This window comes from Hippocampus bargibanti, linkage group LG02 (assembly GCF_051943395.1).
Source record: "Hippocampus bargibanti isolate YZ-2025 linkage group LG02, ASM5194339v1, whole genome shotgun sequence".
Classification (NCBI taxonomy): Eukaryota; Metazoa; Chordata; class Actinopteri; order Syngnathiformes; family Syngnathidae; genus Hippocampus; species Hippocampus bargibanti.
The window spans coordinates 32,602,034-32,627,952 of NC_142735.1; the positions used below are offsets into that span (position 1 = coordinate 32,602,034).

Sequence of the window (25,919 nt, forward strand, 5' to 3'; positions counted from 1 at the left end):
GTCCGTTACACGGTTGGAGTTGGATGGCGAATTAATTGGACCGTCCAACTCCCAGGCGATAGGGGCGCTAGTGGATTCGGGGACGGATGGGTGCTTCATCGACCCCCAACTGGCAGTGACATTGGGCTGCGACATCGAGAACCTCAAAATCCCTTAAAGAGATTCTTGACCTTGACGGCCGACTGTTAGTCATCACCGCACCTCTTAAACTCCGGCTGTCGGGTAACCATGTCGAACACCATCAATTCCTGCTCATGCCCTCCCGCACCGTGCCACTCGTGCTGGGCCTCCCTTGGCAGCACCCATGACCCTTGCATATTGTGGGAGGGCCCCACCATACAGGGTTGGAGCCCCTACTGCTACGCTAACTGTCTACGGTCGGCTACGGCAGGGAGAGACCACTCCTGACACCTGACTTTACCATATTTCACACCCGGAAGAAGAAGCCCTGCATACATATATTGACTCTTCCCTTGCGGAGGGACTTATCCGACCCTCGCGTTCTCCGCTCGGTGCAGGGTTCTTATTTATTGAAAAGAAAGGGCCGGTATTATCCCAGCGCTCCCCGGTCGACCAGAAGCTCCATCCATGCGCCTTCTTCTCCCGCCGGCTCAGCCTTGCAGAAGCCAACTATGATGTGGGGAACCGGGAACTGCTGGCGGTCATCCTGGCGCTGCAGGAGTGGAGACACTGCCTCGAACAGGCCAAACACCCCTTCACCGTCTTAACCGATCATAAGAACCTGGCTGCCATTCGGTCCGCCAAGAGACTCAATTCGCGGCAGGCCCGATGGGCACAGTTTCTCATGCGCTTCAACTTTACTCTCACCTTCTGCCCAGGTTCGCAGAACACCAAACCTGACGCCCTATCTCACATTCACGAGCTGGCAGAAAAGGAGGAAGTCATCGCCAACATCCGGCGCAACATGCCGGCGCAACACATCCTGGGCGCCCTGAGGTGGGAGGTAGAGAAGAAGGTTCAGGAGGCCTAGGGGGTAACTCTATCCCCAAGGGTTGCCCGGTGGATCGCCTATTTGTCCCCCCTGCTCTCTACGCACCAAGGTGCTGCACTGGGGACACGCCTCCAGGGTCGCCTGTCACCCGGGGGTCAACAGGACGATCCATCCCATCGCCCAGCGGTTCTGGTGGCCGGAGTACAGGAGGGACGTCACGGACTACGTGAAGACATGCCCCGCCTGTGCCCGCGGGATGGTCTCCCATCAACCCCCCGCGGGACTTCTCCAGACGCTACCGGTCCCCTCCCGACCCTGGTCCCATATCTCCCTGGACTTCATCACAGGCCTCCCCCCTTCCCGAGGCAAGACGGTCGTCCTCACTGTGGTGGACCGCTTCTCCAAGTTAACCAGGTTGCCGTCCGCCATCGAGACGGCCCGTCGTCCGTCTCCACGGGATTCCGGCGGGCATCGTGTTGGACCGGGGACCGCAGTTCGTGTCCAAGGTATGGAAACGTTTCTGTCGTTCCCTATGGGTGTCGGCGAGCTTGTCGTCTGGCTACCACCCTCAGTCCAATGGCCAGACGGAAGCGGCTCTCCGGCGTGTGTGCCTCCACCGTCCAGCGTCGAGAGCTCTCCACTTGCCGTGGGTGGAGTACGCACACAACACCCTGGTCTCCTCAGCCACAGGTCGGTCTCCTTTCACGTCCGCCTGTGGTTATCAGAAGCCGCTGTTCCCCACGCAGGAGGGCCAGGTGGAGGTCCCGTCCATCCAACACCACCTGAGACAGGCCCATCGCATGTGGAAGGAGACCAAAGCCGCCCTGTCGCGCACAGCATCCCGGAACCAACACATCGCGGATCGTCGTAAACGGGAAGTATCCCTCCTCAAGCCGGTGAGACCAGCCCCCTAGCTCCGGCACACGCCCCCCGCCGGATGGTGGACGGCGACCCAGTCTACACAATGCGGGAGATATTGGACTCAAGGCGCATGGGCAGGGGATTGCAATACCCGGTCGATTGGGAGGGCTACTGGCCCGAAGAACGTCAGTGGGTCCATCTCTCACCCGAGCGTTCCACTCGGCCCACCCCTCCAAACCGGGTGGGCCGCCAGGGGGCGTCCATTGAGAGGGGGGGGGGGCACTGTCACATCCTCCTTAGTGCCAGGAGCGTGCCCCTCTCGTCCCTGCTCTCCGGACTCACTCACCTGTTGCTCATTTTCTTGATTGTGCCCTCTGGCTATAAAAGACACCCGTTCCCGCTCGGTCCACGCCGGTGTATTATCTGTTGTTACCCTGTCTCCCAGCAGTACGCAGGTCGGTCCCGTTTGTCCACTCGGTTGTCTTACTCCCTGTTTCGCCCTGCGTGTCTCAGTAAAAACCTTTTCTTGGATTTACCGTCTGCACTGTGTATTTCAGATCCAACCCCATACTATTTTTCTTCGGCCCTCGAGTCCTGTCACCACTCCTCGAGCAGGACGTGACACTGGCAATGTTTTTTTTTTCTTTTCCACAAGGGGGAAGCATTCCCTTTTTTTGCATATTAATGCTTTGTTGCAGCTTCAGCTGTTGTTAAAGCGCTGACTAAACCAATATGTATGTATTGCATTTTATTTTGGACAGATGCCCCCATTTCAAGCTCAGATAACTCCAGACTCATATAATTTAGGAATTAACACTTTTTTTCTGATGAAAGAAGATAGTCTAAGGTTTCTTACGGTGGATTGAATATTTATGTAGACCTAAAACTCAATATTCGGTGGGTCCTGCAATTTGAGTGAAAATGACAAAAACCCTGGCACTGGAGTGGGTACATTTTTGCACATCATCTGGCAGTCAGTGAGTTAAAGTTGTTTTTATTCTGATCTACAAATATCATGATGATTCCATCAAGCCCCAATGGCAAAGTAAATACAATTTACATTTTTATCAGAATCAGAAAGCTTTTAATCTTCCCCCAATGGGGAAATTGGCATTCTGCAGGCTGCAATTTGAGTGAAAATGACAAAACCCTGGCACTTGACTGGACACATTTTTGAACATCATCTGGCAGTGAATGAATTAATATACTTCCTTCCAATGGTTAGTATCAATGTTTAGATTTTTTTTGTCTACCGTTATTGCCATCATTAGTGTTTGAGCATTTAGCTAAAATAAATTTATAACACGGCTAAGAATAGGGTGTTCAATATCAACATCAATTCACATTAATTGCAACAAAAAATACATTCGTTGAGAATCGTTGAGAACTTAGAACCACGACACGTTGAACTGAATTATGTCCCCCATCCCAGAATTACCTGCAAAGAACTCCCAGCGTAAATTTGGGTTGCTACGGGTGGTGTTTTTAAAACCTGCGGAAGAATATGTGGAAAAATACGATGACAGAAGTCACATGAACAGATGAATAAATGAAGAAATTTATATGCAATAAAAGCAGCTTGCATTTTGGGGGTAAAGTAAGTAAATGTATGATTAATTATTAATTATTAATTATTAATTATTAATTATTTGAGCAGATGTAGGCAATCCATCAGTCATCTGTCAACCAAAATATATTGGTGTCCCCGAGCACTTTTTGGTACTATGTCCAGCCCAAGCATCTGAAAAGGGGTCTCAATGATGGGTAAGGGAATGAGCGGGTTTCTGTACGTGGGCTTGGGCGCCACCTGTTGGCACTCGGGGCAAGAGCGACAATAGTTCTCCACATCCTTGTGCACCCCTGGCCAGAAGAACCGTTGCAAGATTCTCTCTTTTGTCTTTTCGACCCCGAGGTGTCCCCCTAGCAGGTGTGTGTGTGCCAAGTCCAGTACTGTGGCTCGGTGTGGGTGTGGCACAAGAAGTTGTTCACGTACTTCATACTTTTGCTTCGTCATCTGGTATAACAGCCCCCGGTCAACCGCAAAATGGGGGTATGTGGGACTTGTCCTTTCCCCCAGTACTACACCCTCTAAAACCTGTACGTTCTTCATGGTGTTGGCAAGGGTAGGATCCTGTAACTGGGCTGTACCATACCGGCCTGTTAGAGGAGGCAGCTTCTGGGCTCCGGGGTTCTCATCACCACTGGAAGCCGGGAGATTTTCTGGGGCTAGAGTCTCCTCGGCGGTCTCTAGGCCAGACTCCGTCTCCGGTGGTGCATTTGCTGTCCCTAGGAGAGCACAAGCTGGGGAGAGTGAATCAGAGGGGTAGGCTTGAGCATTCACTGCACGCGTCTTACCTCTCCCCTTCCGAGGTAGTCGGGCCAGTCTTTCCTGTGTTTCTCTCCACAGGGGGTGAAAGGCCGGGCAGTCGCGTCCAATCAGGAGGGGGACAGGGAGAGAGTCAACGACACCAGCTACCGTGCGGATGATTCCCTTGGTTGTGGTCATGGTGAGTTCAGTAGTGTGGTACTCTCTGGTGTCTCCGTGGACGCAGGAGACTGGAAGGGTTTTCTCTGGAGACAACCTGGTTGGATCGACCAGCGTTTGGCGCACCAAGGTGACCAGAATTCCGGAGTCCAGTAGGGCTTCAACATCCTGTTGATTCACTGTCACTGGACAGGTGGGGGGCCTTGTTAGTGAGCTGTCACTCCCCCCCAGGAGGGAGGCATAATGAGCAGGGTGGGCACTGGAAGAGTCAACGGACGGCATGGACTCTTCCGTTGGTTTTCCACACTGCCATGAGATGTGTCCCGTCTCTCCGCATCTGTAGCATCGTCTGGTTTCGGTGCCACTGGGCGTCCGCCACTGCCTGGGTGGACCTCTGACACCACCTGGAGCAATCTTGGCTGTGTTGGCGGGCTTGGGCAACTTTGGGCGGGCCATTTCAGTCCGGGGTGGGGATGTGTTGCCGGTTTCCCTCTTGGTCGTTCGCAGCATCTCCGCTGTGGCCTGGTACTGCTCCACCGCTGCCACTGTCCAGGACAGCATTCAGCGATTCCCCTGTCAGGAAGGGTGCAAGCAATCCCACCCACTGCTGCTTGGGCCACTTTTCTCGAGTGGCTGTTGCTTCAAACGTATGGAGGTACGCCTCAATATCATCCGTCACCCCCATCTTGGCTAAAAAAATCACCCGCCTTTACCCGGGGCATGTTCTTGGCGGCCATTTGTTTTTGCAAGAGCAATTCCTCTGCCTTCAGTTCATTGGCTCTCTTTTGCTCCTCCAGGAGAGCCAAATTGGCCTGATGTTGGGCTTGACTTGCAAGCAGGGTTTTCAAAATGTCTTCCATTTTTTTTTTTTTTTTTGTAATTGAGGATATTTTCAATTTAGAAAAAACATAACACAAACCATCAATGTCCATGCACTTACTAACGCTTGTCCAGTGCCCGCATTCTCCACCATATGTGATATCATGAGAGGCTAGCTCTCAGCGGGACAGGACAAGAAGTGCAATGGACGACAGGTTTGGATACAAACAAAGGTTTTAATCAAAGGTTTCAGGGGGGATTCCCAAGCAACAAAGGTTTGAATAGTGTCTCTTCCAATACTTAAATCAAAATAAAGTCTCTTCTGAGGTAAAACTGAAGACGGAGTTCTTTTCCAAGAGTCTCTAGGCCTTACCCCTCTTGAAGTCCTCCTCATGTAGCCTAGCCACCTTTAGCAAGGTCCAAATTCAGTATCTTGTCGTGTGGTCCCAACTGGCAATGAGTTCCATGCAGCAATCAACTTCTTCACAGAGCACAGCAATCGAGCTTGTCTTTCCCCAAGCTCCACACTCAGAGGCTCTCTGCCTTAAGAGCCTTGCCTGCCAATCCCGCCCTGATCAGCTGCAGGTGTGTGGTTTTAATTGCTGCCTTCCACCAGATGGGGCCAAGACTCTCTATGGGTGGAGCCATCTTAGTGGGATGTATTTGCCCTCCAGGACACAGCCTCTCGTGACATCACAATAGCTATCTATTCGCTAGGTATTAGCTATGTATTCGCAAGGTATTAGCTATCTATTTGCTAGCTATTAGCTATCTATTCGCTAGCTATTATCTATAGATTCGCTAGCTATTAGCTGTCTATTCACTAGCTAGCTAACTTGTTATCTATTTGAGTTACATCCGGGTTGAGTGAACGTTGGCGCGTGTGGCTGCCGCTGCTTACCGACAGAAAAACTTATATTGTGACTGGAAACTTACCTTGGGAGTTTTGAAAGGCGCTTATAAATGAAATGTATTATTATTATTATTATTATTATTATTATTATTATTATTATTATTATTATTATTATTATTATTATTACATGAACAAAACTGGTGTACAGCGGTTAGTTTAGAATATTGTGTGTGTGTGTGTGTGTGTGTGTGTGTGTGTGTGTGTGTGTGTGTGTGTGTGTGTGTGTGTGTGTGTGTGTGTGTGTGTGTGTGTGTGTCATTTAACCTTCTGAGGTCAGAAATGCCGTTTGATGTCCAAAACAGGGAACCTCTGTTTTCTCCTGGCTCGTCTCCAAGTGACCGTCTATCCTTGTCTACAGATTTCAAAGGACCATGATCAAGACGGACAGATGACATGTTGAATGAGGAAGCAATAATTTCATGGCTTACCTCTGAGGTTACAGATTGCAGACCAAGACCTGATTGACGCGATGGTGCAGTCTCATGTTTGGTTTCTGCAAAAGAGAGCGTTTATTGGACATGGCTTCAGTATGCGTCCGCTACTTTGCACTTACACCTGGCCCACTAATTTAAATATGTAATTATGGGATTGGTCTTTTTTCTTCGAAGGGGGTCTGAAAAGTCACAAAACATATTGACAAAGTTGCCAAAATGACAGCAGTGAGTCACACTCCTTTCGTTGCAATACACCGGTGGTGGGCTGTCAGGGCATGCAAGGCCTACTCAGCTGGCCTAAAATTATCTGCATCACAGATTATATATTTTTTTCCATGAATTCTTATGAAATAATTCAAAATTGTCTTTCAGCTTCCTATCATAACTTTATCCCTGATGCGCTGCATGCAAATGTGTGTTTTCGTATTTTAGCATTTAACCAATCGCATTTCAGTCATCATTTGTGACCAGGGTCAGAATTAAACCTGGATGCCTTCACAATCAGTTCTGCAGGCTCTGAAGCATAAACATCAATGGCGATGAAACACTTGCGTGAACTAATCAGAGTTCGAGTTGGCGACCCAAGGCCTGTTCGAAGGCGCAGGAAACGTCCAGTGTTTTTGCGAATTATGATTGGCTAGTCACATTGTTGGCTAGTTACTAGCCAATCATAGTATCACTAGCCGCTAGTAATAAGAGCATACTGGCCAGAGCTAGCACAGTGTATCTGTATCGAGCTGCATCAGAAAATATATTGTCATGTCAGGAGGAGAAGAAATTGATTTGGTTCCAGATTTGGTTGCAGATTTACTGTTAAAGCCATTTTCAAGACAGACAGAAAAAAATGAACTGTCATTAAGAAAGGTTGGTCAGTTATTTCCTGGCTGGCGGTATCCTCTAGTGGACTTGTAGTAAATCACACCACACTCTTTTCAGTCAATGTGGTAACAACAGATAACTGTATTGCTGTCTATTAGCTATCTATCTGGGTAGCAGGCTAGCTTGCTAGCTATCTGTTACCTATCTATTTGGTGTCTATTAGCTATCTATATGGCTAGCTGACTATCTAGATAGCTATCTATCAGGTAGCTATCTAACTAGCTATTAGCTAACTAGCTATTATTATCTGAGTTATTCCGGGTTGAGTGAACGCTGGCGCAGGTGGCTGCCGCTGCTCACCCAAAATGTATTTATTATTGTTATTATTATTATTATTATTTGACTGAGGAATTCAAGGTGGAGGTGGGACTCCACCACGGGTCAGCTCTGAGCCCCTTCCTCTTTGCTATGGTGATGGACAGGTTGACAGACGATGTTAGACAACAATTTCCTTGGACCATGATGTTTGCAGATGACATTATGATCTGCAGCGAGAACAGGGAACAGGTGGCGGAGAAACTAGAGATGTGGAGATATGCCCTGGAAAGGAGAAGAATGAAAATCAGTCGCAGCAAGACGGAATATATGTGTGTGAATGAGAGGGATCCAAGTACAAGAGTGATGCTACAGGGAGAAGAGATAAAGAAGGTGCAGGATTTTAAGTACTTGGGTCAACGGTCCACAGCAATGGAGAGTGTGGAAAAGAGGTGAAGAAGCATTTCCAGGCAGGCTGGAGCGGCTGGAGAAAAATGTCAGGTGTGATGTGTGATAGAAGGGTTTCAGCTAGGATGAAAGGAAAATTGTATCAAACAGATGTGAGACCAGCCATGATGTTTGGACTGGAGACAGTGCCACTAAAGAAGACAGGAAGCAGAGCTGGAGGTAGCAGAGCTGAATATGTTGAGGTTTTCTTTGGGAGTGACCAGGTTGGACAGGATCAGGAATGAGTACATTTGAGGGACAACTCATATTAGAGGCCTTGCAGAGAAAGTCAGGCTCGACTGAGATGACTGAGATGGTTTGGACATGTCCACAGGAGAGAGAGTGACTATATTGGGAGCAGGATGCTGAGCCTTGAAGGAGACCGAGAGGAAGACTGAAGAGGAGGTTTATGGATGTGGTCAAAGAGGACATGAAGGTAGCTGGTGTGAGAGAAGAGGATGCACAAAATAGACTGATAGATAGAGGACATTGATTCGCTGTGGCGACCCCTGAGGGGAAAGAAGGGAAAAGCCAAAAGGAAAAGAAGATAATAATAATAATAATAATAATAATAATATTATTAATAATAATATTATTATTATTATTATTATTATTATTATTATTATTATTATTATTATTATTATTATTCTCATCTCATCTCATTTTCCGTACCGCTTATTCCTCATTAGGGTCGCGGGGGTTGCTGGAGCCTATCTCAGCTGTCTTCGGGCACGAGGACACCCTGAATTGGTTGGCAGCGAATCGCTGGGCACACAAAGACATACAACAGTCACTCTCACACTCACACCTTGGGACAATTTGGAGTGGTCAATCTGCCTGCCATGCATGTTGGAGTGTGGGAGGAAACCGGAGGACCCGGAGAAAACCCACGCGGGTCCGGGAAGAACATGCAAACTCCACACAAGGAGGCCGGACCGGGACGCGAACCGGCGACCTCTGCACTGTTATTATTATTATTATTATTATTATTATTATTATTATTATATTACAGTAAAGTCTCGTTATATCGATATTCTAGGGAGTCGGAAAAACTATCGATATAACCGTACTATCGATAGATCCGATCCTGCGCCGAACTGCATTAAGTGGGGGCAATAAATGGGCGATCTTTGATATGGTATGTAATTTTCTCATTGGGTTTGTGGATTCCGTATCTAGCATGCTTTTGTACTGTAGTGAAGTGAAAAATAAACGTATGCATTAAAGAAAAACGTCTTTACACTGTTTAATGACTATTTCCTTTCTAAAATTCAACCAATGCAAAATCCTCACGTTGTTCTATACACACGATAGAAACCACGAACGCCAGCATGTTCAAACATGAAAAACAGTGAATGAATTGCAAGTGATAAAGATATCTGAATACAACACAATTAAATACAGTAAAGTCTCGTTATATCGATATCGGATATATCGATAGTCCCGGTTATATCGATACTATTTCTATGCACGCAGGGAGAAAATTACATGCAAACAGGGTCGGATATATCGATAGTCCCGGTTATATCGATATTTTTTCGGACTCCCTTGAATATCGATATAACGAGACTTTACTGTACATGTATGGAAAACAAAACCTGCAACGTTTACATTATTTACGTTGATGAAGTATTCGGTGGCATGTCGAACTTGTCGCAATGAAGGATTTGCTTGTTGGATTGTACTCCACAGCCACAATTGCCTTGTACGTGATATCACAATTCTTACCTTTCCCCATGGTTGGAATTGTTGTTGAACAACAGTACTTTATATAAGAAGACTAAAGTATTGTGATGTTCGGTGTTTGTGTTGTGCATGTTTGGGGGCTGGGGCTTGGGAGGATCCGACAACGGGGTTCGAGAGAGTGCCTGAGGTGTGGCGGAACAACAGCTCCTGTTTGTATGTGATAACTGCTACGTTTTGTTATTAAAAAGACCGACCCGCTATACCAGCGACTGTGCGCATCATTTGCCACGCTCAGGGACATTACAGTATGTTTCAGATGTTATTGCAGCAGTAATGAAAGATGCGAACTCTGCTACGCCTTTTTTATTGTGCTCGCGTATGACAGTTCAAAACCCACGGAAGCTGGTCACGTGACTGAGGCTTGGGAGGACCTGACAACGAGGTTCGAGAGAGTGCCTGAATAGAATGACTATGCATGAGTTGTGGCGTAACAACAGCTCATGTTTGTCTGTGATAACTGCTACGTTTTGTTATTAAAAATCAATATAAACAGAGCAAAATGGCCGGCGGGAGATGAAAAATGGCACCGTAGTAACCGGATTATCGTAATAACCATATATCGTACTAAACGGAAGTAATTATACACAAAAAGACTAGAAATTTACCAGGAAATGAAAACAGTATTGTAATAAGCAGTACTATGAATATAACCGCTATCGATATAACGAGACTTTACTGTATTATGATTTGCATGAGACACAACTATTCGATCAAAAGTGTCTGAGGACATTTAAAAGAGTGCTCTTTTTTTTTTTTCTCTCTCTGAACTGTATGAAATTGTGATGAAAAAAAAATATTCAAAAGAAAAAAAGCATGTCTGCAGTGGTGCAGTTACACAAGTTTCCAGGTGGGGGCAGTCGATTAGCGTATGACACAGACCTGCAGATTGACGTTTCTTTTTCAGTGGAGCAGCGGCTGACTGGCTTTCAGTCTTCCCCCGGAAGTTCTCCTCGGGCTTCTGCAACTCGTAAAAAAAGAGGCAGGTAATTGGTTAACTCGCAATGAATATCAATCAAATTTCACTTTGCATTGCTTGCAGAGAAATCAATACCTCATATAAATAGCTTTGGGATGCTTGCTGTAGCGCATTATATGCTCACAAGCATTACAACAGACACACAAAGCAATCAAAATGTACACCTAATATTAATGTGGGTGCTTAACTCATTCACTGCCAGACATCTACACAAATGTGTCCACTTCAGTGCCAGGGTTTTTGTCATCGTCACTTGAATTCCAGGGCCCATAGAATATTGAGTTTTAGGACTACATAAACATTCAATTCACTGTAAGAAACCTTAGACTCTCCTCTCATCAGAAAAAAATGTTAATTCCTAAGTTATATGAGTCTGAAGTTATCTGATGTTGAAATGGGGACAGCTGTACAAAATACAGTACATATTGATTTTTCTATAGTGCTTTAACAACAGCTGAAGCTGGAACAAAGCACTAACATGGAAAAAAAGGGAAACACTGCTGTCTTGTGGAAAAGAAAAAAACATGGCCAGCGTCCATGGCCATCGCTTTATCGGCACCTAAGAAAAAAGTTGAAGAAGAAATATTTTGTTTCTGCAGATTCGTCTTACATTAGCTAGCTGGCTATCTATCTAGCTAGCTGATTATCTATTAGCTATCTATCCAGCTAGCTAGCTATCTATTAGATATCTATTAGCTAGCTAGTTTGTTGGCTGTCTATTAGCTATATAGCTAGGTTGCTAGCTATCTATCCATTAACTAGTTAGCTAGTTACTTGGCTATCTATTAACTAGGTAGCTAGATAGCTATCTATCTATATGCTATCTAATAGCCAGCTGGCTATCTATTAGCTATCTAACCAGCTAGATAGCTATCTATTAGATATCTATTAGCTAGCTAGTTAGTTGGCTGTCTATTAGCTATCTATTCACTATCTAGCTAGCTTGCTGGCTATCTATTAGCTATCTACCCAGCTGGCTAGCTATCTATTTGCTAGCTAGCTATCTGGCTATCTATTAGCTATCTATTAGCTAGCCAGCTAGCTATCTGGTTATATATATAAACTATCTAATAGTTAGCTAGCTTTTTATTTTTTTGATTTATTATGGGTTGCGTGAACGCTGGCGCGTGTGGCCGCCGCTGCTCACCCACAGAAAGTTTTGAAAGGCGCTTATAAATGACAATTGTAATAATAATAATAATAACAATAATAATAATAATCATCATCATCATCATAATAATAATAGGTATTATTAGCTATCTATCCAGCTAGATACTACTTCTACTACTACTACTACTACTACTACTACTACTACTACTACTACTACTAATAATAATAATAATAATAATTTATTGTTATTACTACTACTACTAATAATAATAATAATAATAATGTGTCTGTATAGTGCCACTTAGCAGTTTTTTTTTTGATGACGATACTAGTGCAGCGTGTTCTACCGGAAACAAATTCCTTGTGTGTTCTACATACTTGACAATCAAGATGATTCTGATTCTGATTCTGAATAATAATAATAATGTATTATTATTATTATTATTGAAATAATAAAAATGACAAAACCAAACCCGAACTAATTCGAGAATGGCGCTCTACGTCATATTTTCAATTCCAGAATAAATTCGTGAATGGCAGCGAATGAGTTAATTATTATTTGAAGGTCATGATCAGTTTTATTTTTTTCATGAATTGTAAAAGCTAGCGGTGTGAATTTCAGAATAAAGGTAGCGCAATAAGCTATTGTTTTACCACTGGCAGCGAAGTGGGCCTGTTGGGTGGCGATAAACACAGAGCAACTTCCCTTTCCTGAACATCAGTCGTAGTCGCCGCCTCGGTATCGGTGGATGGCAGATTCTCTCCTACCACGGCAGCATCTGGGTGGTGGGCTGCGGTTTTGGGCGATGGGGACGGGAGGAAAACAAGGGAGGACTCCCTTCCGTGGCCCTCTGGCACAGCGGGAGAGTCGTCGGGTCCCGTGTTGCCATTGACCCGTGGCAAACTAGTAACCTAGAAGAGATGGACGGACGCTGCGTTGAGGACAAACGTATGTGCCAGTTGAGTTGACCCCCCTTGTGTCTGAAAAGAGGGCCACCATTCTAAACTGGATGGGCCCTGATTTAACTAGATCTGCAGACACCCCATTCGCGCAACCCAGGTCTGAAGAAAACAATGTGATAAATCGAAATTCCTTTTAAATGTACAGTGATACCGTTGCTTACGAACTTAATTTGACCCCAAACAGTGTGTAAGGTGAAAAGTGTGTATGTCAAAAATTGATTTCCCATAGTAAACCATTAAAATGAGAATAATCCGTTCACAGAATTTAACCGAAGACTGGGGGCGGGGAATAGAGGACAATAAAAATGTTGGCTGCCATTTTCTTTTTTGGAGAATGGATTCACTCTCTCTCTGTCTGTAAACCCCCCCCCCCCCCCCCACTGCTGCGTCTTCACCAATCACATGGCTATAACCGACGACTGGGGGCGGGGAACAGAGGACCAAAAGAGTCGGCTGCCATTTTCTTGTTAGCAGAACGGGCTCGTTTGCGAACGACACACCACTCCTTGCGGCAGCTCCTTGTGTATCCCAAAAATAATTCGTAGGCAAAGGTAAAATTTTCATAAATTTAAAATTCGTAAACCGAAAAGTTCGTAAGACAAGGGGTTCGTAAACTGAGTTATCACTGTATATTTCATCTCCTTTTCCACTTCTCAAGTCTGTGCTTCATTACATACCAATTGTATTTGGTAGGGCAGTGTTTTTCAACCCTTTTTGAGCCAGGGCACGTTATTTACATGATTTTTTTTGTGGCACAACATGAACCAAAAATGTTATAAAATGACAATCTGAACACGATACTTAATTACAATATAATTTCTCAATTTATTTGTACTCAGTCAGTGTGAAATTACTACGTAACTAGCTTTTAGTGCTTTCTCATTTACCTTTGTGTTTTTTCTCATAAAGGGAGCCAGTTTGTGTCGCAAGGAAGGTTCAGAGGGTGCTGGGGAGTGAGTGACTGACTCTGTGTCTTTGTGTTGTCGTGTTGTTTGTTATTTAGTTGTTGGTGTTTTTTTTTTTTACTTTATGTTACTTCCGGGTTCAGTCAACGCTAGCGCGGGTGGCTGCCGCTACTCATGCGCAGAAGTAACTGACTGTCAAGTGTCCTTGAGAGTTTTGAAAGGTGTAAATGAAATGTATTATTATTAGATTGCCAAAGTAAAAGGCGGCCCGGTAGTCGAGTGGTTAGCACACCGGCTTCGCAGTGCAGAGGTCGCCGGTTCGCGTCCCGGTCTGGCCTCCCTGTGTGGAGTTTTCATGTTCTCCCCGGGCCTGCGTGGGTTTTCTCTGGGTACTCCGGTTTCCTCCCACACTCCAAAACATGCATGTCAGGCAGATTGACCACTTTAAATTGTCCCTAGGTGTGAGTGTGAGAGTGACTGTTGTACGTCTTTGAGTGTCCTGCGATTGGCTGGCAACCAATTCAGGGTGTCCTCCGCCTCGTGCCTGAAAACAGCTAAGGTAGGCTCCAGCACCCCCCGCGACCCTAATGCGGAATAAGCGGTATGGACAATGTAGTAAATGGAGTAAAGTAAAGTGATACCTCAGCTTACGAACGCTTTACCTCACGAACTTTTCGCCTCACGAACATTAAATTTGTCAGCATATAGTCTCGGCGGACGAACCAAACCACACGGCGCCACAGTGGCTGGCGGACTAGTTTTCGGCGGATGAACATCAAACCACATGTTCGAACAGCGCCAAAGTGGCTGCCGGACGAGTTTTCCACACCTCCTTTCTTTGAGTACAGGTGTGGTTTGTTATCGAGTGGAGTACTTTTGCTATTATGGGACAGAAAAAGACTCCACCACAGGCTATTGTGAAGCCCAAGAGGACACAAAAGAAAAACTTCTGTTGATTTGGATTAATGAAAAGCAGCTAGCAGGGGACAGTGTGAGTAAGGGTATTATAAAGTTGACTTTGACTTATCGTAGAGAAAGCACAGCAACTTCACTCGGATATCTCAAGAGGCAACTACATCAAAGTCCATCACAAAGGTCAATAAAACGACTTTATTACATAGTACAGTTTATTTCATTACAATACAATAGAAAATTTAATATACATAAAATAAGGTATATTTAGTGTAGTTTTAGGGTTTTTGTAGTATAAAATTATGTTTTATGGGGACCTGGGAACACATTATTCTCATTTTCACTTTCTTATAGGAAATAAAAGTTCGGAAGACGAACTTTACGCCTTTTCTGGGAACTAATTAAGTTCGTAAGATGAGGTATCACTGTATATAAAACTGATTGAAACCAAAATACACTCATTTGGGCATGGTATTTCTAAATTGCAAATAAAAACCATTATTTAGGTAAAGTATATTTTTCTAATTATATAAATTACAATAAGTGCAGTATCGCGCCTGTGACAACAGACAATTGCTGTCAGTGTGCTTGATAAAGAGCTGGAATGCCAAATTTGGTCCACATTTATTTCTGATATTAACACCATCTTTGAAGAATGTAGGTTAAAGGACAACCGACGTCTCCGGACAAGTTGTGTCCATAATTTGTAAAATGGCTTCAAATGACTTCTACTGAACGTATTTTACAAAGATTCCACCGCATATAGCTATATTTTACGTTTTAAGACTTGCGCTGAATATTCCGGAAGTCTTGTTTTTGCGTTGGTGACGAGTCCTCACCCTACGTCACTGAAGGAACGCCCCTGACCGAAAGAAAGGACACATTGTAGCAGTCCTTCATCACGTCAATGCATATTGCTGTACTTTGGTCTAAAAACATCGTGTAGGACCAAAAAGAGGCAGAAGAGGGCAACAAAGCTCCATGTAAGGAATTAACCATCCTGTGGAAACGGGCTGATTAATTCCTTACACAGCTTTGTCACCATGTTATGCCTTTTTTGGGTGCGACATTTCCCACCCCTGATGCCTCAAAATGACACGGAATAAATTATTTAATCGATTGCAAACATGTATGCTTTCTTCGTCAGAAGTATTTGAATCATATTCATAACTGGATGAGTAACAATAAAGCATATTCTCCGAATCTGAAGCCATTGTTTTGGTTCTCGAGCAAGGCAAGACGTCTTGCCGTGCCACCGGGATGCCCGACAGGACATTCTAGGGAAGCCCTTGGCTACATTTAGCTCCATCGTGACCATCCCTGCTCGGTATTTTGATGGGAAAAATCTCTCTTCTTTAACCCAAATAGATAGCAAGCTAGCGAATAGATAGCAAATAGCTAGAGAATAGATAGCTAATACTGAGCGAATAGATATCTAATAGCTAGTAAATAGATAGCTAAGAGCGCATGAATAGATAGCTAATACCTAGTGAATAGATAGCTAGTAGCTAGCTAGCTATATAGGTAATAGATACAGTAGGTAGCTAAGTAGCTAGATAGCCAGCTAGATAACAAGATAGCCAGCTAATACATTTTCAAGACGCCTTGAATGAGGTCAACTGAAGAAATGCAAATAGCTACTTTTTGTATGGTGTTAGCTTCAAGAAAACGGTTCGTTCTTCTGATTGACATGAAGGTCAGATCACATTTTTCTATTTCTGCTGAAATGTCAACTCAACCCGGAAGTAACTCAAATAGATAGCAAGCTAGCTAGCGAATAGATAGCTAATAGCTAGCGAATATATAGCTAATTAATACCTAGCGAATAGATATCCAATACCTAGCAAATAGATAGCTAATACCTAGCAAATAGATATACAGTAAAGTCTCGTTATATCGATATTCTCGGGAGTCCGAAAAAATATCGATATAACCGGGACTATCGATATATCCGACCCTGCGCGCATGTAATTTTCTCTTTGCGTTCATAGAAATAGTATCGTAATAAGCGGTACTATCGATATAACCAATATCGATGTAACGAGACTTTACTGTATAATAGCTAGCAAATAGATATCTAATACCTAGTGAATAGATAGCTAATAGATAGCTAGCTATATAGCTAATAGATACAGTAGGTAGCTAGATAGCCAGCAAGATAACAAGACAGCCAGCTAATACATTTCCAAGACATCTTGAATGAGGTCAACTGAAGAAATGCGAATAGCTCCAAGTTTGAATATGTTTTGTATGGTGTTAGCTTCAACAAAACGGTTCATTCTTTTGTGATTGACATGAAGATCAGACCACCTTGTTCTATTTCTGCTGAAATGTGAAGGCCTAATGCGATATAGCGTCAAACTGACCTTGCTGGGCCAGGGCTCCGGTGTAGCAGGCCAGGACTGAACATAGGGCTTGGGCTTCGGGGACGGCGGGTCAGATGAACGTGAGCGGATCTGTGGCCTTTGAGGCGGCAGGTCGCCTGGCCACTCATCGATTTGCGCTTCAACCGTCGACATGAACCTCGGCGGCGAAGTCGGGGCCGACTGCTGCCGCAGATACTTGAGGGGGCCGTCGGGGTCGGCGCCCCACGGCTCCGAGGTGGTCGGCGAGGGCGAGAGGGAGACGGGCGAGCCGGAGAAGGACGGTTCAGCCGAGACGCTGCGGTCCAGGACTTTGGGCAGCTGGAGGCGCTCCATCACCGTTTCGCTAATAGAGAAGCGCTGAGCGTAACGCTGGAGGATGGAGGATGCCTCCTCGGGGGTTTTGGCTCTACGGTAAGCTGTCCGCAGCTCCTCCTCGCGACGCTCCCTGTGTGGAGAGCAACAACGCAAGCAGCTTGTTTTTTGACAAAAGACTTTTTGGTGAGAAAGAGCACATGGGAAAGATGGTGACTGTTCCGCTAGCTTCGGATTCACTCCCTTTAATGATGATTTGAAAATAATCCTGAATTTATTCGGGAATAGCAGTGAATGAGTTATGGTTGCATGGCTTGGTGCAGGGACACCAGGTCGCTGTAAGCGGGGTTCCGCCAGAAAGGCATGTTATGCTGTGTGGGGGTGACAAAAGCAAATACAAATTGAATTTTATATATATATATATATATATATTTTCCAAGATGGCGCCCCCCTGTGTGGCTGCCTCCACAGCAGCTCTCTCCCTTTCTTGTCTACTTTTTCACTTATTTACTTTTCCGTTTTTGTTTTGCCTAATCTCGTTCCATAAACCTACGGAGAGGAGATGGGCATCTTTTCTTTTGCTCATCGCCGTTATTTTTTACTTTTTCATCGCTCCTGTGAACGGGGAATCCACGCGCACGCGGAATCCCATTGTTTACAGTCGAGAACAGCTACTAGCGTGGCGGGCTAATAGCGGACTAGCGGCCGCCGCACCAGACATCCCCGATGAACTGAAGAGGAGGAAACGAGGATGTCGGGGCGGGAAAGATCGCCGCAAAAGAACGAGGAAATACCGACACGTTCTCCCGTCCGTCATCATGGGGAACGTGAGATCGCTCCCAAATAAAATGGACGAGCTGGCGGCGCTAACGCGACATCAGAGGGAGTACCGGGAAGCCAGCTTGCTACTCGTCACGGAGACATGGCTTTCGGCAATCACTCCGGACGCCCACGCAGAGTTGGAGGGCTTCCAACTCGTACGAGCGGACAGAAATGAAGGCAGCTACCGACTGCTGTCAGGCTTCACAATTCCCAATGATCACATGTGAAAAAAAAAAAAAAAAAAAAAAAAAAACTGGACACTTGTAAATATGGGTTGTTGCAATATATCTAAATGCATTTCTTGATTCTGCATTATGTACAGTCTTGTTTATAGAACGGTTTTTGCACATCTACATTTGCACAGTATACAGTTGACATTTTTATTTTGTTATGCTTAGAATATCTTGTTTTCTATCCTTTCACTCCCACCCCAACCCCATCCCTCTTCTATTGCTGCTGTGGACTGCAAATTTCCCCATTGCGGGACGAATAAAGGTATTCTGATTCTGATATATATATATAGGAGCGGCTGGATAGCTCAGTTGATAATGCATCGGTTTGGCATATGGGAGACGAGGGTTCGAATCCCACTTGTGGCAGAGAAAATGAGCACAATGACATCATCCAGTGTGGGTCCTTGGGCAAGACCCTTCACGCTAATGCCTACCTCATACAATGATGAGAGACAATAAAAGGAATGACATGCCGGCTCAGACGTCGCCCGGCCAAACAAGGTCTGCGTCAGGTGCTGGGGAACCAGAGCAATGGTGAAAAATGAAAAATGGGCTACTGGAACAAAGTGGAGATGGACGAGATGCGATAACATGGCTCTGTTGGAATGCTACTACTCAAGCAACCCTAGTCAGAGGGGTTACATGCGGAGAATGGGGGCTGAATGGTTACTTCGAAACCCACAGTCACGGTTGACCACGAAACAACTAGTAGCTCAGTGTTCCAATATCCACAAACGGCAATTGCTATCACAACTTGAGATTGATGAGGTACAACACAAATTCCGAGGTGAAGGGCCCCAGGCTGCCACATCACAGGAAGAGGTTCAACCAGAGATTGGGAGGCAAGCCCCAATGAATAATGAGATTGGGAAGCCAGCCCCAATAAATGAAATGCTGAGCGAGGCAGCAAATGACCTGAGAGATAAGATCATGGCAAGAATGAAAACTGGGCAACGAAGGCACCGATTACAACGGCTATGTGAAGTACCACCTGAAAGTCTCATGGAAACTGTGAATGCAGCACTGAGAACGATCCCGACCGGAACGATCACGGAAACCAATGAGCTGATATACACCTCAGCATCAGTGATCCTAGACATGCTTGGCTACAAGAGCAACCATGAGAGCCACGAGATTCATTACCCACCATGGAAAAGACGGTTGGAGGCCAAGATCAAGGCGGCTCGGAAAGATGTGAGTCAATTGACGGAGACCCAGAGAGGTGTGAATAAAAGGCCAATACCCAAGAGGTACATGCAGATAACCATACCTGAAGCACTCGAAACTGCCAAACAAAGGCTCCAGGCCTTGGCCAGTCGCCTAAAGAGGTACACGAAAGAGAATGAGGCCAGAAGAATAAACAGGCTGTTCGCAACACAACCTGCGAAAGTGTACGCTCAGTGGCAGGGTTCTAACAGCAGAGCAGACCCTCCAAGGCTGGAAACTGAAAGATACTGGAAAGGCATATGGGAGAAGGAGGTCGCACATAACAGCAGTGCACAATGGCTGGTGACTCTGAAAGAGGAGCACAGCAACCTCCCTGAACCCAGTTACCATCACAGCGGCAGATATACAAGGAAGAGTCTCAGGTATGAAAAACTGGACGGCCAGGCCCGGTCTGGCTAAAGAAACTCACAGCTCTCCACGAGCGCCTAGCAGCACAAATGAACCAGCTGCTGATGGATGGGACTCACCCAGGATGGCTAACCGAAGGGCGAACAATCCTGATCATGAAGGATTCCTCAAAGGGTGCAGTTCCTTCCAACTATCGTCAGGCATCATTGCGGCTAAGATAAGTGGACACATGGATCAATACATGAGCAAAGCACAGAAAGGCATTAGTAGAGATACTAGAGGTGCCAAACATCAGCTGCTGGTTGACAGAACAGTCGCTCAAGACTGCAGGTCCCGACATACCAACCTGTGCACAGCCTGGATTGATTACAAGAAAGCATATGACTCGAGTCATTTAAGATGGCGCCCCCCTGTGTGGCTGCCTCCACAGCAGCTCTTTCCCTTTCTTGTCTACTTTTTCACTTCTTTACTTATCCGTTTTTGTTTTGCCTGATCTCGCTCCATAAACCTACGGAGAGGAGATGGGCATCTTTTCTTTTGCTCATCGCCGTTATTTTTTACTTTTTCATCGCTCCTGTGAACGGGGAATCCACGCGCACGCGGAATCCCATTGTTTACAGTCGAGACCAGCTACTAGCGTGGCGGGCTAATAGCGGACTAGCGGCCGCCGCACCAGACATCCCCGATGAATTGAAGAGGAGGAAACGAGGATGTCGGGCCGGGAAAGATCGCCGCAAAAGAACGAGGAAATACCGACACGTTCTCCCGTCCGTCATCATGGGGAACGTGAGATCGCTCCCAAATAAAATGGACGAGCTGGCGGCGCTAACGCGACATCAGAGGGAGTACCGGGAAGCCAGCTTGCTACTCGTCACGGAGACATGGCTTTCGGCAATCACTCCGGACGCCCACGCAGAGTTGGAGGGCTTCCAACTCGTACGAGCGGACAGAAATGAAGGCAGCGGTAAGCAGAAAGGAGGGGGGATTGCTGTATTTGTGAATGACAAATGGTGCAATCCTGGGCACATCACGGTGAAGGAAAAACTTTGCACTCGGGACATCGAGCTGCTAGCCGTTAGCCTTCGGCCGCATTACCTGCCACGGGAATTCTCACACGTCATAGCCGTGACGACGTACATTCCCCCTACGGCAAATGGCGGCGCTGCCTCCGATGCCCTCATATCTGTTGTAAACAAGCTGCAAACCCAGTCCCCCAACGCCTTGTTTATCATCTCAGGGGACTTCAATCACATTTCCCTGAAATTCTCCCTCCCAACATTCACACAGTATGTAACTTGTGCCACCAGAGACAATAACATATTGGACCTATTTTATTCAAACGCCAAGGATGCATACAAACCCTCCCCCCTCCCCCCTCTCGGAAGAGCAGACCACAATATGGTTTATCTCCAGCCTGTGTACAAACCCCTTGTCCAGAGGCAACCAGCTGTGACCCGCACGATCAAAAGATGGTCCACAGAAGCTGAAGAAGCTCTGCGGGACTGTTTTGATTCAACCAGGTGGGAGCTCTTTACTGAGATTCATGGGGAAGACATTGACTCACTCACCAACACCATCACAGACTACATTAACTTTTGTGAACAAAACACCGTACCCACCAGGACTGTGCGGTGTTTTGCCAACAACAAACCATGGATTAATCCCGACATAAAAGTCCTCCTGAAGGAGAAGAAAAGGGCTTTTGTGTCGGGCAACAGAGAGGAACTGAAGGCCGTGCAGATCCAACTGAGGAGGAAGATCAGAGAGGGGAAGAAGGCCTACAGGATGAAAATGGAGGAGCAGCTGCAAGCCAGCAATGTCGCTGGTGTCTGGAAGGGCCTGAAAAACATCTCAGGCCACAAAAGCCCAGTGACATTGAACGAAAAAGACAAGGACTGGGCAGATCAACTCAACCGCTTTTTCAATCGGTTTGACAAGACGCCAGCCGCCCCCGGCCCACCGTCAACTTCACCTGTAGCTGCACCTGCACCAACTCTCACTGTGGCCTTACCCTCCCTGCCCCCTCTCACGACCAGCTTTCCACAACCAACATCTGCCCTCCCAACCGTTGCCACACCCTCAGCCGCCACTCTGCCTCCTGGTTCCTGCCTGTCTGTCACAACTGCGCAGGTGAGGAACCAACTGAGGAGGATGAAGGTGAGGAAGGCAGCAGGTCCGGATGACATCAGTTCCCGACTCCTCAAGACCTGCTCCGACCAGCTGTGTGACATTGTCCAGCACTTGTTCAACCTGAGCCTGAAGCTGGGCAGAGTTCCACAGCTGTGGAAAACGTCATGCCTGGTCCCAGTGCCCAAGATTGCCAACCCCAAAGAGCTCAACAGCTACAGACCGGTGGCGCTGACGTCTCACCTGATGAAGACGCTGGAGAGACTCGTCCTCGCCCACCTGCGACCGCTGGCAAGCTCATCGCTGGACCCGCTGCAGTTTGCCTACCAGCCCAGCATCGGTGTGGAGGATGCCATCATCTACCTCCTCCATACGGCGTTGCTGCACCTGGAGAATGCTGGGAGCACGGTGAGGATCACATTCTTCGATTTCTCCAGTGCCTTCAACACCATCCAGCCCAGTCTACTGGGGGACAAGCTGCAGCATGCCGGAGTCGACCATCACCTCACATCCTGGATTACAGACTACCTCACAAACAGGCCACAGTACGTGAGGGTAAAGAACTGTGAGTCGGACAGGCTTCTCTGCAGCACCGGAGCGCCGCAGGGAACAGTCCTGGCTCCATTCCTCTTCACCCTCTACACCTCGGACTTCAACTACAACACCCCAACCTGCCACCTTCAGAAGTTCTCTGACGACTCAGCTATTGTCGGCCTCATTACAGAGGGAGACGATAGGGAGTACAGGGGACTGACAAAGGACTTTGTGGACTGGTGCCAGCAGAATCACCTCCAGATCAACACTGGCAAAACCAAGGAGCTGGTGGTGGATTTCTGCAGAAAACAATCGTCACCTGCACCATTGAACATCCAGGGTTCGGACATTGAGAGGGTGACCTCCTACAAGTACCTGGGTGTTACTCTCAACAATAAACTGGACTGGACAACAAACACGGATGCCCTAATCAAAAAGGGACAGAGTCGCCTCTTCCTCCTCAGGAAACTGAGGTCTTTTGGAGTTCAGGGGTCACTCCTAAAGACTTTCTATGACTCTGTGGTGGCATCAGCCATCCACTATGGCATTGTCTGCTGGTCAGGCAGCATTACCACCCGGGACAGAAAAAGACTGGAGCGCTTTGTCAAGCGGGCCAGTTCTGTCGTGGGCTGCTCGCTGGACTCTCTTGAGGAGGTGGGCAACAGACGGACGCTAGCTAAACTAAAAGCTATGACGGACAGCCCCTCCCACCCCCTCCTGCCCATCCTGACAGCTCTGGGTAGCTCCTTTAGCCAGAGACTATTACACCCGCGCTGCAAGAAGGAGAGGTACCGCCGCTCGTTCCTACCGACTGCTGTCAGGCTTCACAATTCCCAATGATCACATGTGAAAAAAAAAAAAAAAAAAAAAAAAAAAAAACTGGACACTTGTAAATATGGGTTGTTGCAATATATCTAAATGCATCTCTTGATTCTGCACTATGTACAGTCTTGTTTATAGAACGGTTTTTGCACATCTACATTTGCACAGTATACAGTTGACATTTTTATTTTGTTATGCTTAGAATATCTTGTTGCCACACACATGGATGAATGAATGCTTGGAGTTGTATAAGTTCAACAGGACCCTGAGAGCCTTCGTTGCAAACTCGATGAGGATGTGGAAAACCACACTTGAAGCCAATGGCAAGCCACTAACGCAAGTGTCCATCAAATGTGGCATATACCGAGGTGATGCACTCTCCCCACTGCTGTTCTGCATAGGACTGAACCCCCTCAGCCAGATAATCGCCAAGACAGGCTATGGATACCGCCTCAGAAATGGAGCTACGATCAGTCACCTCCTCTACATGGATGACATGAAGCTGTATGCTAAGAGCGAAAGGGACATAGACTCCCTGACCCACACAACCAGGATCTACATCATTCGGGCTGGAGAAATGTAGTCGGATGGTGAGCAAGGTAGTCCACACTGAAAGGGTCTCACTCACTGAAGGAACAATAGCAGACATTGAAAACAGCTACAAGTACCTCGGTATACCACAGGCCAATGGCAACCTCGAATTAGCAACAAGGAAAGCGGCTACGACCAAATACCTCCAGCGGGTGAGGCAAGTCCTCAGAAGCCAGCTCAATGGCAAGAGGAACAGAGGATGAGGTGCTGGAAGAGGGACAATCATGGGAGGAAAAGCCCCTACACGGGATGTACCACCGAACCATAGCAGAAGTGGCTGATCTCAAGAAGTCCTATCAGTGGCTAGATAGGGCTGGCCTAAAGGACAGCACAGAGGCACTCATCCTGGCTGCCCAAGAACACCAGAGCCATAGAGGCAGGGATATACCACACCAGACAAGACCCAAGGTGTAGGTTGTGCAAAGAGGCACCTGAGACAATCCAACACGTAACTGCAGGGTGTAAGATGCTGGCAGGGAAAGCCTACATGGAGCGCCATAACCAGGTGGCTGGCATAGTCTACCGAAACATCTGTGCGGAGTATGGACTGGAAACCCCAAGGTCAAAATGGGAAACACCTCCCAAGGTGGTGGAGAATGACCGAGCAAAGATCCTGTGGGACTTCCAGATACAGACCGACAAGATGGTAATGGCCAACCAACCAGATATCGTGGTCATAGATAAAGGGGAAAGGAAAGCCGTTGTCGTGGATGTAGCGGTCCCGAGTGATGGGAACATCAGAAAGAAGGAACATGAGAAAATCGAGAAATACCAAGGGCTCAGAGAGGAGCTGGAGAGAGCCTGGAAGGTAAAGGTGACAGTCGTGCCTGTGGTGGTTGGAGCACTTGGGGCAGTGACCCCCAAACTCGACGAGTGGTTGCAACAGATCCCGGGAACAACATCGGATATCTCTGTCCAGAAAAGCGCAGTGCTGGGAACAGCACGGATACTGCACAGAACCCTCAAGCTTCCTGGCCTCTGGTAGAGGACCCGAGCTGAAATGGGGACAGACACCACCCATGGTGGGTGAGACGAGGATTTTTTTTTTATATATATATGCAAATTTCCCCATTGCGCGACGAATAAAGGTATTCTGATTCTGATTCTGATATATATATATATATATATATATATATATATATTGTGATATCATGAGAGGCTAGCTCTCAGCGGGACAGGACAAGAAGTGCAATGGACGACAGGTTTGGATACAAACAAAAGGTTTTAATCAAGGGTTCCAGGGGGAATTCACAAGCAACAAAGGTTTGAATAGTGTTTCTTCCAATACTTATCAAAATAAAGTCTCTTCTGATACTCAAATCCAAATAAAGTCTCTTCTGATACTTAAATCCAAATAAAGTCTCTTCTGAGGTAAAACTGAAGACGGAGTTCTTTACAAGAGTCTCTAGGCCTCACCCCTCTTGACGTCCTCGTCATGTAGCCTAGCCACCTTAGCTAGGTTCAAATCCAGTCTCCAGTCGTGTGGTCCCAACTGGCAATGAGTTCCACGCAGCAATCAACTTCTCCACAGAGCACAGCAATCGAGCTTGTCTTTCCCCAAGCTGCACACTCAGAGGCTCTCTGCCTTAAGAGTCCTGCTTTCCAATCAAGCCCTGATCAGCTGCAGGTGTGTGGGTTTCATTGCTGCCTTCCACCAGGTGGGGCCAAGACTCTCTCTGGGTGGAGCCATCTTAGGGGGATGTATTTGCACTCCAGGACACAGCCTCTCGTGACATCACACCCCCCCCCCCCCTTGAGACCGACGTCCTCGGCGGGGTGAAGGATGCGAAACAGGCCAGGAAGGCCTCCCTTCGGGAGAGGGCATCCGCATTGCCTTGGCGCTTGCCAGCCCTGTGGACCACAGAGAAGTTAAAGGCCTG

General features: G+C 46.7%; 1 protein-coding gene across 13 annotated transcripts in view; it reads right to left on the minus strand.

The window, feature by feature from the left end:
• Window positions 1-25,919, minus strand: part of LOC148902477 (LIM and calponin homology domains-containing protein 1-like) — a 196,247-nt gene that overhangs the window by 45,916 nt on the left and 124,412 nt on the right. For 10 of the 13 annotated variants that reach the window (XM_088991062.1, XM_088991068.1, XM_088991065.1 and 7 more), the window contains 6 exons: window positions 17,024-17,468; window positions 12,532-12,789; window positions 10,671-10,749; window positions 6,459-6,523; window positions 6,295-6,382; window positions 3,252-3,305 (listed from right to left, as the gene is read on the minus strand). In XM_088991062.1, coding sequence (XP_088847188.1) covers window positions 3,252-3,305; window positions 6,295-6,382; window positions 6,459-6,523; window positions 10,671-10,749; window positions 12,532-12,789; window positions 17,024-17,468 — 989 coding nt within the window. The remainder of the gene's footprint in view (window positions 1-3,251; window positions 3,306-6,294; window positions 6,383-6,458; window positions 6,524-10,670; window positions 10,750-12,531; window positions 12,790-17,023; window positions 17,469-25,919) is intronic. The other 3 variants (XM_088991071.1, XM_088991066.1, XM_088991063.1) reach the window with 1 other exon arrangement.